The sequence below is a fragment of the Canis lupus genome, chromosome 20 (genome assembly GCF_003254725.2).
Source record: "Canis lupus dingo isolate Sandy chromosome 20, ASM325472v2, whole genome shotgun sequence".
In the NCBI taxonomy this organism is placed as follows: Eukaryota; Metazoa; Chordata; class Mammalia; order Carnivora; family Canidae; genus Canis; species Canis lupus.
The window spans coordinates 37,488,784-37,508,258 of record NC_064262.1 but is presented as its reverse complement, the minus strand read 5'-3'; the positions used below and the strand labels follow the sequence as shown (position 1 = coordinate 37,508,258).

The 19,475-nt window shown below is 44.7% G+C and overlaps 3 protein-coding genes and 1 long non-coding RNA gene across 35 annotated transcripts in view; 3 read left to right on the top strand and 1 right to left on the bottom strand.

Annotated features, from left to right (window-relative positions):
- Positions 1-126: 126 nt before the first annotated feature.
- On the top strand, positions 127-2,300 carry LOC125753120 (basic proline-rich protein-like). Its single transcript, XM_049097869.1, has 3 exons — positions 127-569; positions 1,832-1,975; positions 2,169-2,300. The coding sequence occupies exons 1-2, from the start codon at positions 195-197 to the stop codon at positions 1,931-1,933; spliced, it is 477 nt and encodes a 158-aa protein (XP_048953826.1). The 5' UTR covers positions 127-194; the 3' UTR covers positions 1,934-1,975; positions 2,169-2,300.
- A 157-nt stretch (positions 2,301-2,457) lies between these two features.
- Positions 2,458-6,247, top strand: SMIM4 (small integral membrane protein 4). The gene is made up of 2 exons (XM_025456127.3): positions 2,458-2,822; positions 6,143-6,247. The coding sequence occupies exons 1-2, from the start codon at positions 2,672-2,674 to the stop codon at positions 6,232-6,234; spliced, it is 243 nt and encodes an 80-aa protein (XP_025311912.1). The 5' UTR covers positions 2,458-2,671; the 3' UTR covers positions 6,235-6,247.
- Positions 6,248-9,243: 2,996 nt separating this feature from the next.
- PBRM1 (polybromo 1) overlaps positions 9,244-19,475 on the bottom strand; it is a 121,142-nt gene continuing 110,910 nt past the window's right edge. For 24 of the 31 annotated variants that reach the window (XM_025456113.3, XM_025456117.3, XM_035702407.2 and 21 more), the window contains 4 exons: positions 17,675-17,830; positions 14,516-14,586; positions 14,185-14,401; positions 9,244-12,077 (listed from right to left, as the gene is read on the bottom strand). In XM_025456113.3, the coding sequence (XP_025311898.1) occupies positions 11,905-12,077; positions 14,185-14,401; positions 14,516-14,586; positions 17,675-17,830 (617 nt within the window). In that variant the 3' untranslated portion in view covers positions 9,244-11,904. The remainder of the gene's footprint in view (positions 12,078-14,184; positions 14,402-14,515; positions 14,587-17,674; positions 17,831-19,475) is intronic. The other 7 variants (XM_049097859.1, XM_049097860.1, XM_049097863.1 and 4 more) reach the window with 1 other exon arrangement.
- On the top strand, positions 11,984-18,018 carry LOC112665895 (uncharacterized). 2 transcript variants are annotated; one of them, XR_007404171.1, is made up of 6 exons: positions 11,984-12,123; positions 14,494-14,748; positions 14,945-15,102; positions 15,329-15,421; positions 15,844-16,035; positions 17,160-18,018. It is a non-coding gene; the product is annotated as an uncharacterized LOC112665895 (long non-coding RNA). The 2 variants fall into 2 exon arrangements; XR_003140594.3 differs by having other exon boundaries at positions 15,329-15,474.

Sequence of the window (19,475 nt, the reverse complement as noted above, 5' to 3'; positions counted from 1 at the left end):
GTGGCCGCGTGCTCCTCACGGCGGCCGGCCAATGGGCGAGGCGCGCGGAGCCCGGCCGGCCAATGGGCGCGCGCCTCGGCCCGGGGGGCGGGAGGTCCCGGGACGGGGCGGGGCGGGCGGGCCCCCGGGCCCCCTCCCCCGTCTCGGCGAGGCCCGGGAGCGCTCTGCGCCCCCCTTCGGTGGCCGCGGCGGCGATGGCCGCTCGTTGGGCTCCGCTCCGGGAGTTCGGGGGGCCTAAGGACGGCCGCCTCTTTGGGGCTACGGACGGCCGGGGCCGGGGAGGGGAGGGGAAGGGAGGGGAGGGCCGGGCGCGGCGGGCGCCCCTGGACTCCCCCGGCCCCTGCCCCTGCCCCGGCTCCGGCCCCGGCCCCGGCCCCAGCCCTCTGCCTCGCCCTCGGCCCCCGGGTCCTCCTGCCCCCTCTCCGCCCTGGTCCTCCTGCCCTCGGCCCCGCCGCGGCGCCCCGCCCGGCCTGCGCCAGGGGTCCTGTCCCCCCACAGCAGGGCCCGCCAGAGTCACTCCAGCCGATAAGGAGCCCTTGCCGCGCGCCGCCCGGTGCCGGCCCTCGCCGGTGAGACCCTGGGCCCCGCAGCGACCTGCAGCACCGCTGACGCCCCCTGAAGCAGCCCCTCCTCGCTCCCTCCCTGGGCCGTGGGGAGCGAGGGAGCCGGAGGACCGGGCGGCGCCCTGCAGGGCGTTGGGCCCGGGGTTCCCTGCACCTGCCTGGTTCTGACCTCAGGAAATGGCCGCACCGAGCCCACTCTCCGCTTTCCCGCACAGCACAGCAGCCCCGCCTTGAGATGCCCTGGCCTCTTCTAGCAATGTGTCCAGACTTTCCATCGAAATGTTGCAGTTCTGCTTGCAAACACTCTCTACCTGTGTTTCTTCTCCTCATCTCTTTGCTGAGTCCACATGCGTACTAGGCCGGGATTAGGGGGTGGCTGACTTTAGCACTGGTGGGCCCAGCCGGTAGGGAGCTGGCTAGCTGGACACTTTTTTTGGGGTGCTCCTCCCGGTATAAGCGTGTGTATATGAACATCCACTGCACCTTGGCTGAGAACCTATGCAGCGGCTCAGATCCTGGGCCAGGTGCTGGGGCAGGATGCAGGGAGAAGGGTAGGCTCATGGGAGACCCAACTGACCTAGGAAGGCTTTGGGAACCTGTCCACAAGTAGGTCTCCTCATAGTGGGAGATGGGTGCCCCTCAGTGACAGGCTTCTAGAGCCACCAAGAGAAACTGAGGTGAACTCCAAGCCAGCGTGTGTGCACTGTGCATGAAGCTGGGTTGGGTGAGCCCCAGAAGGCAGGTGATCCATGAAGCAGCTCTGGCCTGGCCGATCAGGGCCAGACTGTGACCTTTGCCAGGGGCCAGGCTTGCTTGCTCTCTCTTCTCCAGCCTATTCTTGTATATTTTGTGTTTACATCACCAAACTTTTTTGTTGACTTTAAGTTTTCATTTGATGTTCTTAGATTGTGTAATAGCTGTCTCCTTTCTCAAAGATAGGCCCTGGTTGCTTTTTTTTTTTTTTTTTTTTTAGCCTTAGGTAATGAGGTGACAACCCTTTATAACAAGCACAGGGACTCAGAGAGAGTGAAGACTCTGGAGTCTGAGCTCTGCTTCCACCTGGCTCAATCTTTCAACTTTTTAGTTTCCCATCCATAAAAGGGAGTGATGTAGAGGGGAGTGTCCCTCGGTTCTAGAATAGGTGTAAAGAGTTGGCACCCCGATAACTGGTTATCACCACCATCATCATCCTATCTTAGCTAATGATAATTGATCAGTTACTGTGCTCCAAGTATTGTGTTAAGTGCTTTATTTGTATTACCTCTAAGTCCTCACAGCCTCAAAGAAAGGCCCCCGTTCGAGCAAGGGAGTGGTTTGACAAAGCCTGGGCTCTTGAGCCACTCTGCTCTTCTGTGATTATTGTGAATTAGGAGGTGATGCATTAAAAAGGACCTGCAAGTCCCTGCACAACGGTAAGTGCCCCATACAGGATAGCTTTTATTAATATCAGGGTTGTCTGTCACAGGGTGATTGCTTGGACTTTTGTCGTGACAATGATAAAGTTCAGCTTTCAGCAATGCCTATCAAATTCTGTTATTTTTAGAAGTCTAGTCACCCGTCATGGCCCCGAAATAAATGCAAAGCATTTGCATAACTGCATTTCAGAGTAAAGTGCGGGTCACGTTTCGTCCATCAGAGACGGCCACCACTTCCATCAGGCCTTTAAGAAAGATGGCGGTAGCAGAGTAGGGGGTGCCGCCGCCAACCCTGAGCGCGAGCTTGCACGGGGGAGCCGGGGTGGGGCCGGGCCGACGCCACGTGGGAGGCCCCGCCCCCTCGGGCCGCCCCGCCTCCAGAGCCCAGGCGCCTGCGCCAGCTCTCCGGCCGCGCCCCACCTTACGGAGCACGCGCCTCCGCCGCCTTCAGATTGGCAGGTCCGTGCGCCCCGCGGCACTCTGATTGGTGGAGCCGCCCAGGCTCGGGGTCGGGGTCGGGGTCGGGGTCGCGGTCCCGGCGCTGGGCTGCTTCTGCTGCGCGCCGGCCTGGCCGGGGCCCGGGGTCGGGTCAGCGCCGCAACCAGGTCGCGGGACTCGGCTGTAGCCGGCAGCCCCCTCTGCTCCCGCTCCCGCTCCCGCTGTGCCCCTCCCTCTCCACGCCCCGGGTCTGGCATGTTTTCCAGGGCCCAGGTGAGGCGGGTCCTGCAGCGGGTGCCCGGCAAGCAGCGGCTCGGCGTCTACAGGTTCCTGCCCTTCTTTTTTGTCCTGGGAGGAACGATGGAGTGGATCATGATTAAACTGCGCGTGGGCCAGGAAACCTTCTGTAAGTGGGGGTGCAGCAGCGTCTGTCTCATTTCAGGAAGGCAGGAGGCGGCTAGGGACCCGTTTTCCTGGGGGACGTTGTAAGGTTGCAGACCGCCTTTACTGTGGTCAGAAGGGGAAGGACGGTTCCGTCCGCGGCCCGTGTCTCTCGCAAGCGGGGCGAGAAAGGCATGCTGGCGTCCACGCCGAGACCTTCTCTGCACTTTGGGGGGGCGGGTACGTGCTCCACGCAGGACGCTCTGGAGCCTGCCCTTCGTCCTTGCGGGCCGGTGACATTGGTCCTAAGGAACAGACTTGCTCACAGCACCTAAAAAGGAGTGGGATCCTGAAGATTCATGACAACTCCTGGTAATTGGCCAGCCCTCTCTGGAGTCTTCAGTCCAAACCCTGGAGGGAGCCGGTCTGCCCGGCCTAATTACCCCTGTCTTTGCCGGGCAGAATCGATGGCACGAGGGCCCAGCACCGTGGAAAGAATGCCTGGCACTGCTTTGCAGAGCACTAGCCCTGGACAGGCTAGTTCCCCTTCTGGAAAGACTTTCCTACCCCCTAGGTCCTTTATGCTTTACCCTATCTAAAAACAAATACCACTTGTGAATTGCCAACCATTCTTAAAAAATTTTTGTTTTAAAGATTTTATTTATTTATTAAAGATTTTATTTATTTATTCATGAGATCCCCAACAGTAACTGTCCTTATGATAGGTCTCTGCCTTGTTCATTATATACTCTGATGGTTGCTCATTAAGTCCTGATGGGTGAACAAAAGGACTGAATATCTTGGGAAGGCACTAATGTAACAATTTTTAAAAAATTTTTATTTATTTACGATAGTCACACACAGATAGAGAGGTAGAGACATAGGCAGAGGGAGAAGCAAACTCCATGCACCGGGAGCCCGACGTGGGATTCGATTCCGGGTCTCCAGGATCGCGCCCTGGGCCAAAGGCAGGCGCTAAACCGCTGCGCCACCCAGGGATCCCCATAACAATGTTTTTAAAATAACCTGGCAGGCTCAGTCACTGTACTGGAGCATGCAACTCTTGATCACAGGGTTGTAGGTTTCACCCCCATGTTGCATGTAGAGATTACTTAAAAATAAAATCTTTAGGGACCCCTGGTTGGCTCAGTGGTTGAGCGCCTGCCTTTGGCTGAGGGCGTGATCCTGGAGTCCTGGGATAGAGTCATGCATCTGGCTCCCAACATGGAGCCTGCCTCTCCCTCTCTCTGTGTCTCTCTCATGAATAAATAAATAAAATCTTAAAAAAAAAAAAAAAAGACAGTTACTGTTAACTGTGATCTGTGCTGTGAGGGGAAGTGTGTGTGTGGAGCAATGGTAGACTCTAGTGGGGGTAATCTCAGTTGGATCAGATGGTGCAGGGAAGGCTTCCAGAAGTTACCATGTCAGGTGGGACCTGAAGATCCACTGAGGTCAGATGAGGGGAACATTAATGAAGTTGGAAGTGTCTCATGCTTGTGATGAAAGCAGGCATGGGGCCACAGTATCAATGTTTACTGTGAGGGGCTGAAAGCATAGTAAGGGATGAAGAAGTGGTTGGAAATGTGCCTGGGGAGGGCCACAGAGGACTAGAAAACCAAGGATGTACCCAGAGGATCAAAGGGTTTTAAACTGTGGTGAATTAATATAGGAGAATGGCTTGTGGAGAGGAGGCAAGAATACTTAGGCTGTGTGGTTATTCAGGTCTGAGATTGTAGCCTGGTTGGTAGGGACAGATGGGATGCCAAGAAGTGAGTGGAGTTGAGAGACACCTGGGAGGTGGTACTTATAGGGCCTGGTGATTGAGTGGACTCAGGAGATGAGGAGCGTAGGCTTCTGGTAGGACAGTTGGTGCAGCTGGGGGGATGGAAGGACGACACTGGCAGGACAGTCCAAACTCCCTTTTGGACATAGTAAGGTGGAGATACACAGATCTCAAGCTCAGGAGGCAGATCTGGGCCACAAATCTGGGTTTGTGGGTCATTTGAAAGCAGATTGTGATGAAAATCAGAGTCCAATCCCAAGATTTTAAGGGTGACTGGGAGTGGCCAGAGAGTTGAGAGAAACCAGGAGGACTTATCACAGAAGACAGAAGTTCAGGCAGGCTGACTATGCAAATGGGAGGTCAGCTCTTGGCTCTGCACTAGGGGAGTCTTGATACAAAGATGCTGGTCAGGAAAGGGAAGTAGGGAGAGGCTGCAGATACGTGGCTCTTGAGAAGGTAGGAGAGGTTAGGATCTGAGCAAGGCCATAGGAGTAGCCCTTGGAAGTTAGCTGGGAGAGTTCTTAACTGATGACTGATTTGTGTGAAGAAAGAGTTCATGGCCATCTGAGGGTGGGTGAAGAAGGGTCAGGGTCATGTCTGAGGAAATAGGTTTGTCAGGCATCATCACCTTGGGCCCAGTTAAATGCATTAAGTGGCCCCACAGTGCACAGCAAGCAGAGGGATGGAGAAGGAGGGCAGCTGGATTAATCTGTAGTTGGGGTTTTGAAGGTGTGTCAAGCAGTTGATATTGATAAGAGGCAATTGCAGCTGGTTTGAGTGGGGAGAGAGAACGAGACGGGGCTGAGGGGGGATTCAGGGGCCAAGTGCCTGGGGAAGAAGTTAAAGGAGATCCAAAGACAGAATGGTTAGAAAGGTAGCAGAAGTTATGGTCACAGCAGGATGAATTTATTACTTCAGAGAACACTGCAAGTAGATGACAGAAGTTGACTGGAGAAGTCAAGGAGGCAGGTGGTGTCACCTGGGAAGGTGGCACAGGACTGGTCAAGGAGCCTGGGCTAGATATCTGAGTTTTCAGTGACTGAAGGGAAGTAGAGAGCAGGTGCCCATGCAGAGAAGACTGTGGCAAATGGCATTAGCCCTTGAAGGAAGAGGGTGGAGAATTAGCAGTGTGGAAAAGCTGCGGCTGACAACAAGGGAACTGACCTCACCTCTGAGTTCCTGAGTGTGGGAGAGGGAACAGCAGAGAGCTGCAGAGCAAAAAGTGCCTTTGAGGCACTTCAATTCAGGATGATTTCAGAGAAAAACAGACATTTTGGGGGGGCAGGGGGAAGGAAGTGAGGGAAGTCTTAAAACATTGCTAAGAAGTGTGCTAGGACATGATCCTATCTGTGAAGACAGACTCTTACTATGCTACCAAAGTATAGAACTGCATTAACATAGTCCTCATTTAACTCAAATTTGTTTTAAATGAAGTTTATTTTAGTGTTGAATTAAACAATGAAATTCAGAAACAGCTGACAGACCTAGACTTGGTTAACTTAGATCTGAGTACCTTAATTCCTGTTTCTTAAAAATCTAAGTAAAATTTTTATTTGACACAGATGATGTCTACCGTAGAAAAGCCTCAGAACGACAGTATCAGAGAAGGCTGGAAAATGCATCAGAGACTGAACTTCAGCCGTCAATAAAGTGAATATGAAATTTCACTACTGGTTTCAACTCCTTTGAAAATGTCCTTTTCAGATTTCTTGTTCTTACTCAGAACTGCCTTCACAAAGAATTTTTATAGTTTCCCTGTCTGCTTCAGTAGTTCCCCAGTCACTGATGGACAGCACTTAGAGAAAAATGATTTCCTCCTGAAGCACACTTGCCCATTGAATCTATTCCATGAAATATTTCTTAAACAATTCAAGATCAATCAGGATGCTTTTTAGTAGTCTGAATTGTTTGTGAAGTTTTTTGCTTTACACAACAAATTGATAACCTTATTTACTTTTTTGCAGAATTCAAATTTAATCATGGGCATAAAAGTCAGGTCTCTCTCTCTTTTTTTTTTTAAAGTCAGGTCTCTTATTACAAGATTATTTAAGCCAGGATAATTATGCAGATTACATTTCTGCCAGCTACCAATCTGTCAACATTTTGCTAGGGTGGTAGGAAATCCTGACCACACATTACTCAGGTCAAATGCTCTTGTGAACAAAACAGCTGTTTCCTTTGCTTGTTCCCCACTAACATACAAGGGCTGGACATCCATGAGGACCCCAGAGGGGACAGGCTTCACACCCGTCTGTGATGAAGATGTGCTTTCATCCAGCTGCTAAGGATAAACACATTGCTTCTTCCCTAAGAAAGTGAACCTTCACACTGTAAAGCAAGCATAAAACCACCAGACTTCAGCTATAGCAGTCAGAGGTTTAGTCTACTGGGGACAGATTTTATAATCTAACCTGGAATAAATTTGGGTCAGCTGATAGAAAAAAAGCAAAGGCTTTATCCATTTTTTTTTAATCCATGCTTGGTAACTACATCCAACATCTATTCAAAGAAGGGACATATCTATATTTTAAAGAAGGCTAAGTTTCAAAATGGTTTCTAACAATTGCTCATGAATATATAGAGGCAGATGCTTAAGGCCACAGGGTATTCTCAAGTTAATGATCTCTGCCACAAACATATCTTCCCAAGTTTTTCTAGGTTTTTTTTTCTAATTTAAGTTAGTCTGTTTATGTTAGAACCATTCAGTATAAATAGCGAGCCACTGACTACTCAGATCTCCTTAAAGCACTACCCACCCCAGCTCAGAGATGGCTTGAGTGTGGACATCAGTGATGATCACGGCACCAGGGAGAGGAAGGAAGTTCTGTGCACTTGTGTGGCCTAGAGAGTTCCTGGTGAGCCTAAACTCATAGGCGTTTTAGTGGTTAGACTGCAGCATAAGGAATTGTAGGAAGTTATATGGCCTTATTCCATGTTTCCCTCACCCCAGTTTTAGAAGTTTAGTATTGATATATATAGAGAACATGGTAAAGTTGTAAATGCTAATAAAACATCAGCTAACTTCTGTGTCTTCTGTGGGTTCCTTCCCTGGCCACCTCCCTGCCTGTACCCCAGAGAGATCACTAGCTACAAATTCATGTTAACCTTTCTTAGACTTTTCCTTCTTTTTAAAATACATATTAGAGGGCTGATTTACTGAAGGACAACAAAACTTTGAAGGTGACGACTCACTTCAAGGCAAGGAGTTTGGCAAAGTAATTACTGCATTAAACTGAAGATACTTTCATCATATTAGTTTGGATGCTAGAGAGCAAGAACTGATCTTTTTAATGGAGGTGAAAGCTTTTTAACTTTGCCACCAAACAAATTTTAACCCTCCTTCTACAGAATATGACTCTACTTAGACACGGGAACTATGAAGGTAACTTAATGTAAAGAGCAATGCTCTTACATGCTGATTATAAAACCTTAGTGCCCCCTAGTGTGAACTACAAGGCAAAACCTTTAATAACCCGTATTTTAAAAAGTGTACTTCTAGAATGACAAAAATTGAATTAGCATTTATTGCTTGAAATCTATTTCCACTGCGGTGTTGAGAATGTGGTAAAGAATGTGGGCTTTGGAGCTTCACTTTTTCATCTGAACCAATGGGGAAAGTTAACTTAGGTACGCAGTAAATACTCCATAAAAGAGGGCTATCTTGATCTAATGGTCCTAATTCTGGGGGTCTTGCCTAAATCTCAGATACTCTAACTTAAACACATTAATCTCTCTTCCTCTCTTTTTGTAAGTCTGAATTTTTCACACTAAGTTACCTTTCTTTAAAAAAAAGCAAAACATTCGGATCATGGCATTTTCCAAAGCAATTCCTCTCCTAGAAAAGCAGTAGTCTCAGTTCTTAGTCTTTGCACATGTGCATTAAATTTGGAATTTCTCGTGGCATTGAGATCTTGTAGGTTACACATAAATGCGACATCTATTCTGGGTGTAGTCTTAATTTATTCAGTTTTGAAGTTTCACTCAGCTGATCTAGCACACTTCCAAACTAAAAAGGAACAGTAACACTAAGCAGTATTTGCTCACAATGTTCAGTGAGAATGTTTAACTATTCATCAATGATTATTCAAAATACGCTCATGAGCACAGATGGCAGTACAGCCCTAAACACGTAGAGGAACAGAGCCACAGGGATTTGCAAAGTGATATTAGAGGAAAACGGTTGATTTTACCAACATTTCTATCAAACGTGTGGTCATATTTTAAGAGCTTAGAAGCATGTTAAAGACATACCCGGGCTACTGGTCGCTTCTGGCCACAGATAGCTGTTTGAAATGGCTTGCACTGTTTTATGATACAAGGCATGCTTTCCTTACCTTAACCATCGGTAACTCTACAATTTTAACTTTAATCTGTATTTCTGCCCATGATGATATGTTAGGAATTCCCTGCCTGCCTGCCCAAGAGGCTTGGCGTGGGGCATGTCAAACTGCAGTGTGACTACATTCAGCCTGTGTTAATGCAGCCTGAGACCTGAACCAGGGTCTGGTCACTGACTTTTGCCTCCATCTGAGGAGCTTTGTTCCCTTAAACTGGCAGCTGTATTCCTGTCAGCATGGAATCAAGGCATGCAAGCATTGAAACCTGCTTGAAACTAACATCTGACATAAACTTTAACAGAACAACCATACCTGGTTAATCCAAATCACTTTGCAAACTCCATTTTTATTTGGATTAAAAAGCTTTAAATGAACAAACATATGATACATACATGTTATAAGACTAGTTACCACTTAAACCTCCTTTGATACAGAAATTAGAATAAACCAAGTTTTAGGTCTGAAAATGTTCAAGCTCAGAAGTCAACAACACCAGTTTGAGATTTCACACAAAGAAGCATCCCCTTTCAGTTCTTCCTCATAGGAGGACAAGGGTGGGTTCAAAAACAAGCAGTTCAAGGCCTTTTAAATCAGTTGGCTGACATACTATTTTAAACCTAGAGGTTTTCCCCAAATAAACAAAATTCTTTGCCACATGAACTTCTATTTTGAAAACATTTAGGCCATTATACTTTCTAAGCCATATCACTAGTTCCTAAAATACATGGAAAAAAAAAAAAAGAGAGATGTATATAGTTCACTTGTACTTTCTTAAGTCAGGACTTTAAAAAAAAATATTTTTTTTGGCTTATCTTTTTTGGAAGATGGCTGACCTCAAATCTTATATCCTAAATATTAACTGATATTCCCCAAGTTAATATACAGAAAGACATGATTCTAAAATAAATACATAGTTTTTTTTTTTTAAACTTAATTAGGGCCTGCCTACTGGCCCTCTGGGCCGGCTCTGCACTGCCTGAGGGAAGCCCTTGGCTGATCTATGGTTTCTACAGCACCTCTAGACAATGGGAAGGAGCCCAGAGGAGGAGTGCCCTGGCTTCTAATGCCCCACCTAGCCCACAGTGAAGAGTTTTTAAAGGCTTCCCAAAGAAGTCTCATCCAGACCTTAAAAAGGGAAATAAAATGGGTGCATGAAATAAATAACTAACCAAAATTAGATTTCAGATTCTTTGGTGTAATTCAAGAATGTCTAGAAATAAAAACAATCTGATTGTATTATACAGTCCATGATGATTCAATGGCCCAAATAACTAGGAACTGAAGATTTCTTTATCTGATTCAGTTTAACAATAAGGTACTGACATACTACTGTAATACATTTTTAAAATTCAGAATTATTTAAAATACTTGATGCAAACTGAGATCCAGTGGTTGACTATAGGCAATTAAGTTACAAGGGCCTCCTGTATTTAAAGTATTTAGATACAAGAGACTTTCTTCAATTCTACAAGCTTTTGTCCCCATGATTAAGAATGGCAATCAAATATCCAGGTATTGATTCATACCAGATTAAAGGAAAAAAGTATCCTGTGAGAGTCATTCAATTTACAAACAGCAAAGGAAGCTCCACCAAAATGGCAACCATCTTGTTAGAAAAAAACAGGTTTCAAAAACCTCGAGTGGAATCCAGGTGTGATGCTTTTCTACCTGTCTATGTATCATACACTGCCTCCAGATGCTTATGGGATCAAATAAGAGAGACAGGGTCAACCCCAAGTATCTGGGATCCATACTGGTCTTTTAAAGTGAGTATTTTCTTAAATTATAATTCCTTTCTCCTGAAATTCAAAAGCACAAGTTAAATTCAAAATTCATTTTAGAAAGCCTTAAATTTCTGGTTGAGAATTACAACACTGAAACTTAGAAGAAAAAAAATGCCACATCTGGTGAGGAAATAAAGATACGAAAACACGTTTGCATATGGAGACAATCTACCCTTTTACAATATGCTTCTGACACAGCTTATATCTGGTTATGCACTCCCTTCCCTATGCCAGGTTAGGTGTTAGGTTTAAAAAATAAATCACTTCCATGCACACCTCAATGCTTTCTTCAAGGTGAACTTCAGTATTTCTCAATGTAAGAGATTTAAAATTTTAAATCATCTAACAAGTATAGGCATAAATTGTGATTTCAATATAAATAGATCAAAAGTACCCTTAAACTTACCTGCCAAGACTAAATATAATTCAGGGTTGTGCACATGTTCTGCAAAAATAGCTGACACCACAGATAACTAACAACAGCACAAGAAACAGTGCTCTCCCCTCCAGGTGTCCGCGAGATGCACCAGCTGCAGAAGGATGCACAGCACTGACTTCAGATTTCTGGAGCAAGTCTCTGAGTTACTAGAGCAAATATGCCATGTCTGTCAAACATCTATAACCTAAAATAACCACCTTTCACTTCACCTGTAAGAAACAGCTTTTGCCGAAGTGGCTTCAGATTCTCAGGCACATGAAGCAGACACCAGTGCACTCCCTTCTGTAAGATGTAAACTAGGACCAACTTCACATTTCATCGTCAACTTAAACTAATCTGTAAACTCTCGTGCGTGTGTATATTTTTTTTTTCATTTTGTTTGTTCTTTTATAAAAAACAAAACCAAAAACCAAAACCAAAAACCCCAAGCCAAGACAAAACCTTTGATGGTTTCAGTTCCATGGCAACAAGTAAAAAGATAAAACTCCAAGTCTACATATACAACCAATTATGAAACTGGTTTTAAACGAAGGAAACATATGCAAAAAAATCTCTGTGTATTTGATAAAGTCAACTTAATATAACAAAAACAAATTGAAATAGCTTATTAAAAGTGTCCTTATATAAAAATGGCCTTGTGATGTACAGTAAAATGCAATAAAAATTATCATCCTTTGTTCCTCCCCACCCACCCCCAGTAACTAAAATGGCTACTGTTCCACAAAACTCTTTATGCTTCTATAAAAGAAACGTAATTGATGTGATTAAAGGTTTTCTAGATTGTATGCTTGGCGAATGTTGAGGGTGTCACGGAGCATCAAATCCCGAAGGCGCCAGAGAGCATCTGCCATGGTGGTATGGGCCCCTTTACTTTTCAGCCAGTGAGAGGGGAGGCGGCTCTCCTGTTCTTTTGACAAATGGACATCGCGTCTTCGAGCTGAAAATTCAAATGCACGCAAAGAAAGAGAAGTAGGAATTTTAAGGTAATAGTTTTCCCCTCAGTCCTAAGGTCTATTTATTAAAGCATGTAACACTTATTATTTATTAAATATTATGAATTTTAACTCTGCAGAGTATTTCCAAGCAAATGTCTTCTATCATTATATTAGGCACCTTGGTTTTTTTTTTTTTTAAGATTTTATTTATTTATTCATGAGAGACAGAGAGGGGGGGGGGGGGCAGAGACACAGGCAGAGGGAGAAGCAGGCTCCACGCAGGGAGCCCAATGTGGGACTTGATCCTGGGTCTCTAGGATCACACCCTGGGTGCTAAATCGCTGAGCCACCAGGGCTGCCCGGCATCTTGGTTTTTTTAAAAAAAAAAAATGCACTTAGGTATGAGGCTACCTAGCTAAGAATGTCTTGTTTTATGCTTTGTATTTTCAAAATTTTCTAATTGATAATAATGACTTCACAAAAGAGCTGCACAGTAGAACATAATTCTATGAATGGGAATACAAGAGCTGCACAAACACTTAAAAGATCTGATCACCAATACTGTGCTCTGTAGGCAGTCCTGATAATGAATAATTTTTCTTCAGGGATGCCTGGGTGGCACAGCTGGTTAGGTGTCTGACTCTTGGTTTCAACTCAGGTTGTGATCTCAGGATTGTGGGATGGAGCTCCATTTCTCACTCAGTGTGGAGCCTGCTTCAGACTTTCTCTCATTCTCCCTCTGCCCCTCCCTGTTGCACATTATCTCTCTAAAATAAATAAATAAATCTTTAAAAAAGTGTAATAATTTCTTCAGTGTTAACAAAAATTCCTAAAAAGGTAAATGTGAGGAAAGGGAAAACTACCTACTATTCTGAAAGAAATCAAACTATCAAATTTGGTTTAGAAATGAAGAATGAGAAGCACCTGGATGGCTCAGTTAGTTAAATAACCAACTCTTGATTTTATTTAGCTCAGGTCATGATCTCAGGGTTGTGAGATCAAGCCCCGCTTCCAGCTCTGCACTCAGGCATTAACTAACTAACTTAAAAAAAAAAAAAGAAGAAATGAAGAATGTTGAATAGGAACTTGTACCTTTCTAAAAACCAGCAAGTTATTTTATTTTTATTTTATGGGGAGCGAAGAGGAGAGGGAGAATCTTAAGTGGGTTCCATGCTCAGTGTGAAGCCTGATGCAGGGTTCGATCTCAGGACTCTGAGATCATGACCTTAGCTGCAATCAAGAGTCAGACACTTAATTGACTGAGCCACCCAGCGCCTAGGCAAGTTATTTTAGTATGTACTAAAAATACATTAAGTCCAGGGAGCTAAATAACTAACTCAATAGGTTAAGTGAAATAAGTTTTCCAGTATTTTTTTTATTTTATTTTTTAATTTTTTTTCTTTTTTAAAAGTTAAATTATCAAGCACCTGGGTGGCTCAGTGGTTAATGGTCTGTCTTCAACTCAGGTCATGATCCTGGGGTCGTTGGATCGGGCCCCATGTCCGGCTCCCTGCTCAGTGGGGAGCCTGCTTCTTCCCCTCCTCTCCACTTGTCACTATCTCTGTCTCTCTCAAAAAAAAAAAAAAAAAAATCTAAAAGTTGAACTGGAGGACTTTTTAAAAAAGATTTGAGAGAGAGAGATAGAACGCATATGCACGTGCACAAGTGGGGTGGAGCGGCAGAGGGAGAGGGAGCCTGCTAAGCAGGGATCCCAACCTGGCTTGATTCCAGGACCCCAAGATCATGAGCTGGGCCTAAGGCAGACATTTAACTGAGCCACCCAGGTGTCCGTGAACTGAAGGAATTTTTGATTTACCCAAATGAATCTATACTAATGCCCAAATGCCTAAAAAAATGTGAAAAAATACAGAATATACTTAAAAAGATAGCAGTGATGTTTATCACAAAACCAAGCTTAGAAATTCAGCAAAAACCGCACCATTTTCAGTGTGTGATGTCAATATACAAGAAAGCTCCAAATCCTTCTATTAAATACAGAATTTATTTTCCTTCTATAATAAAAGCGGCTATGCATCCCACAATGTAATATGCTAATATGCCAACAGCAGTGAGATTTCACAAAGGTTTGTTGAGAAGGACTATCCTTACCTGCCAGGGTTTGGTCCCACTTGCTAATGCTGTTCGACTCAGCACTGAGTCCTTCAATGTATTTCAGGTAGGCTTCTGAGTGGAGAAGCCGTTGTGTCTTCGGCGGGGGAGCTACAAACATGGGCGTTGTTGGCTGCTGAATGACAGGGGGGCCGGCTGGATGTGGGCCAGGATACGGAGGTGGTGCCTGCTGCCCTGGAGGCCCCAAAACTCCTACCTGAAAGAGTACAGAGCACATGGTGAGGGGGAAAAAATACTCTTGGCACATGCTCTGAGAAAGAGGATAACTTAAATTCTGTTGTATCCTAGAAAATCCAACTGAGAGGCTCACCTGCTGTCCATATGGACTTCCACCTGGTGCTGGAGTCCCTACCATAGGGGCCACTCCTTGGTTCATCACACCTATAATTCAGAATGCAACGGTACAGTTAGAGGCTCTGGGTTGAGAGGACTACTGAAAAACTACTGCTAAGAAATGCCACTTATAATGCAAACCTATGGATCTCTGCCCTTGAGTTTTGTGGATAGAAACCCTACGCACCCAAAACAGGATGCAGCCAATGGGTAAATTCACATTCTGTTGTTTTTTAGGTATTTTAAGTATAATGGTAGCATAACCTGTCAGATAGGCATTAGTTATTCATGGCTCAGAAATGCTTTGAACCTGGTGTAAATTCTAGCATTCCCCTAGGTCAGCTGTAGTTGGAACACAACTATTATTTCCAAGGTATTTTTCTTCTGACAATACATTTTCCTGCAGCTGAAGCCCAGGTTTCATTCTGGCAATAATGGTACTGTGGTCGGCTCTGCAGCAGGCAGTGTGCGAGGACAGCAGGGACACAAAGGAAGAGGCTGTGCAAGGGCACAGTTCAATGAGTTCTTGGAGGCTACAGGCGCATCCCTGCTGCCCTCTCACAGGTACCCAGCACCTCTGCTTCTAACTGGAGTCACTAATGCTGGCAGATAGGACACTTCCATCTGGTGAAAAGGGTCATGTGGAAGCAAATCAGCTTCACTGCTATCACTTCAAATGCAAAAATGACAAAGGGAAAGAGACTGCATGGTCCTACTGTATTTGTAATCTGTGTCTGCTAATAATTTTGTAAACTTCCCTTGCTGATTTTTCACAATTTCTATCCCACAGGTACTAGGTGATAATGGTGAGAAGTCCTAAATTTTGTGTCTGGGGCTATTTCAATCTCAGGACCGTCCACTCACTGAACAAATGCTGAAATAAGTAAGCAAGGGTCCTGGTTCATTAAAAACTAACAAACTTCAGCCAAAACCCTGGTGAGCTGCTGTTTAAACTTTAAACAAGTTCTGCTGGCTGCAAAGAAGGATCAAAAGGAACTCATTTCATATACTAGTTTCTCTGGATTCAAAATGTTGCTATTTTGGCCCAGGCAGAACCCCGTTCACTATTCTAAGATGCAGAATTGCTCAAGGCTACTTCTGGGAATTATTAGATATTTGTTAGAGAGAAAGTAGAAGCTTTCTGTTTACAAAGCAGGGATTTTTATATTCTAAGTACCCAGAAGTTTACTTGGATCACCATAGCAGGATCCTCATGATTATTTGTGACTGGTTTAAGAGGTTGCAGTGGGTAAGCCGCTGTTCCAGCAACAATATTATTAACCCCTGTGCACCCTCCCTCTCCAGGACACTCACCCATCTCAGATCCCACAACACAGGGGGCCTCCCTGAGCTGCCTTTCTCAAATCTGCAGGGCACAAACAACTCAGCAATTTTGTTTCCTGTCTACAAATGTCATCCAAGAGGCTAGCCAGTGACAATGTGGGCTGAGTCACCAGAGGAGATCCCCAAGTCCTCCTCTCCTCAAAGCCTGAGCAGGTATGTATGTATGTATGTATGTATGTGTGCACGTGCACGCCTGCTTCCCCTCTTCCTGTTTACAAATACCATGCAAGGGGGCAGTCAGTGAGAATGCAGGCTGAGTCACCAGAGTTCTCTGAGTCTTCTCCTCAAAGCCTAAGCAAACATGTGCATGTGTGCACACTAAGAGGGGTTTTTCCCTGTCTCAACTAAAATCAACTATGTGTCTCCTTCAAATGCAATTTAGAACCTGGAGAAGATGAAAGGGACATAGCTGAGCCCAAAACCCACCAAAAGGTATCTGCTACTTAGAGAGTACTGGCCTTAAATGTGGCTCTCAGTGAGCACCACATGCACCTAGAAGTCCACTCCAACCTGGTCTGAATCAGTCAGATACCCTATGTCAAGGTGAGAGGGCATGGAATTAAGGCCAATTCTACTTGCCACACGGGCATACCCATTTTATGACTGACTTTTGCTGCAAGAGCAACTCATACACAGGCCACTGTTTCTATAATGAAGCACCCACTCCCAGAAACATTTCTTCCTCCAGGTACATCTGGATCAAACATTTTTACATGGAGTTATAGCCATTCTCTAAGCAACACTCACAGGAGTGTAGCTGGAAGCACTATGCCAAGCCACCTGGTTCATTCACCCTGCACATTGCTGAGTATACCTCTGAAGCACTGTCTAGAACTTCATATAACCCAATACTGGTATAATAAGCAAACCTAACATTTCTACATTTTGTCATCTGGGCCAGGCCATTAGCTGGTATTCTGGATAATGGACCAAATGTTACTGTAAGTTATCTTCTGGTCACATTCCCTCCAACTAGATTATAGCTAAAGCCCAGATCTTTTGCATATGATGTCAATTAACATGGTACCCTGTGATTTTTTTTCACAATAGTATTTCAACTTACTAATTAAAAAGTAAATCTGTAGCTCTTCCTGAACTCCATTTACGAGTTTCCACAGGAAATAAATTCTGAACTTCTGTTGACAGATAAATCAGTGTTCTTAAGTCAGTAGGGTGGGCCTATGCTGCTCTTTAAAATGTTATGTCATGCTTCTAGGGGGACTCAACAGAAAATGTGTTCATTGCAAATTTGTTCCCTTCCTCCTATTTGTTCCTAGAATGACTGACTGAAGGATTTCTTTGTCATCATCAGTGACTCCATAATCCCTTTAGAAGGGCTGTCTGAGAAGCAGGAGATGAAGCAGAGATTCTATACAGAAGACAATTAATTCTTCAATAAGAATTGAACCAGAGGAAGAAGTATACTCAGGACTAAAAATGCTTTTTATATGTGACTCAGAACTAGCAACTTGGTAAACTTCTTTCACTGATAGAGGGCATGACCTCTGGGCTGTATTTGGCTTCCTAGTCCATGTCAAATTGTCTGAGTGGTGTGAGAGTGTGCCTTCTGCCCTGTGGCCTGCTGAGGCTGGTCTTTGGTTATGTGTCCTGCGCTGTGGCTAGGCAGTTAAGTACCCGAGGGACAGGCCCTGTTCCTGACAGCCCTGGAATTCTCAGTGAGGAAAGGCCTGGCCACAGTGGGCAGCAGGTACCTCCTGGAACAACTGGCTGAGGGAAGAAAAAAGAGGATATGAAGATGAGATTAATGAGTGAATGAGGAGGAAGTTCTTACCCGGTGGTGGGATGCCCGGGAGGCCGGGCACACCTGGCGGAAGATGGTGGGGTGGAGGCCCCCCAGGGTGAAGTGGCTGCATGCTGCCCATGCTAACAAGGCCATCAACTGGGCCCTGCAAAGGTGGAAGGCCTGGCGGATAGCCACCCATCATGCCTTGAAGGACACAACAAATTTCAGACATGCATCATTAACATGCAACATGAGCTAAGTAATAGACAAATCCCCCCACATGCACTACCAATGAATAAAGCGCCCTTAGTACTGCATGATATAACTGGCAATTAGTGCAATTATTTTGTTGCAATAATGAACAAAATAAAGTTACAAAATATGAAATCCAACATCTGTGGATGAATTAGTACTTAGTATATTATTTGTAGTTATTTTCCCTGGGATAAATATGCTGCATGTTTTTAGTTAAATAATAATAAAGAGGAGTTCCAGTAACAGCCTTCCCAAGGTCATGATTATTGCAAGCTGTTCAAACAGAGTGACCAGTTCTGCGACTGCAGTTCTAATTGAACAGGAGAAACCCCATCACTCCACTCTGCCCACACTCGTATGCCTATCATGGGTACACATGAGGGGAAACTGGAATGGAGGGAAATGAGGCGCACAGCCCTGATCACAAAGCATGGTTCTCCAGCTGGGGGCAGGGCAGGGGGCAGGCTGGCAAGAGTTTCTCAAGGCTTCCTCCTCCCTTCTCGCCCCACCACTACTGGTAAAAATGGATCATGACTGGGCTTGAGCAGGGGAATAGAGAAGAGCCATCATAATGGATGATGTTTCATCTTTAGATTTCAAAACGTGTAAAATAAAGATAAAACCTACACCCTCCCAAACCAAACTAAGCCCAGGTCACTTGATACTTGGGCACACAGACCTCAGAAGGAATGGCTGGAGAATCAGGCTCTGCTGGCATGAGAAAATGCAATTGTCATTTCTGTCTCCAAGTTCACAAATGCCCTCACATAAACCTTCGGTTAACAGGGAACATTTTAAATGAAGTACAGAATTTCTGTGAACAGAGGCTTTTATTCCTTTATTTTCACAGTGCATCTTCACAACACAAAATATATTCTGCTGGCTAGGGAAGAGTTTCAAGAAACAAGTATTTTTGGCAAAAGGAGTGAAAGGAAGAAAATAATTTCAAAATGTCAAAAACTCACCTATCAAAAGATCTTTAAAGCCACACGACATTTTTTTTTAAGCAAGAAAAACAACTTCTGGGATTTGAAATGATCGCAATAAACAGAACATAAGGCTCCCCCCTAAAATGCAATCACCTTTGGTCACAGCTTCTTGCACAAAGGGAGGCTTGAGGGACTCGTGCCAAAGCTCATTTGTATAAAATACTCTTTGTAGAGGGACCTTGGGAAACAGTGGAAAACTCCAGATTCTAAGGATTTTACTCTTTGACTTTCCCTCAAGGATTATTTGAAAGGTATTTGTTTTTAAAAGATTATTTAGTCTTTTGAAGCTATAAAATTACGGAAAATTCTGAGATTGATTCAGCCTGCTTCATTAGTCATACCTAAGCTGACTGAAAAACTTACAATTACGCAAACCAATAAAACTAATTTTAAACAACAATACCTCTATACATGAAACAGGATGATGAGTTTCATTTTTAAAAAATGAGAGTTCAGAGAGTAAAAACTACATCTGAGCAGACACCATCATCTTAAACATAGGAGATCCGAAGCTATCAAACTGCCTTTTAACCACACCACCAGATACAGCTTTTAGGGATAAGTAGGTGGGAGCTGAAGAATGTTAGGAGGCTTTGCTTTCAATT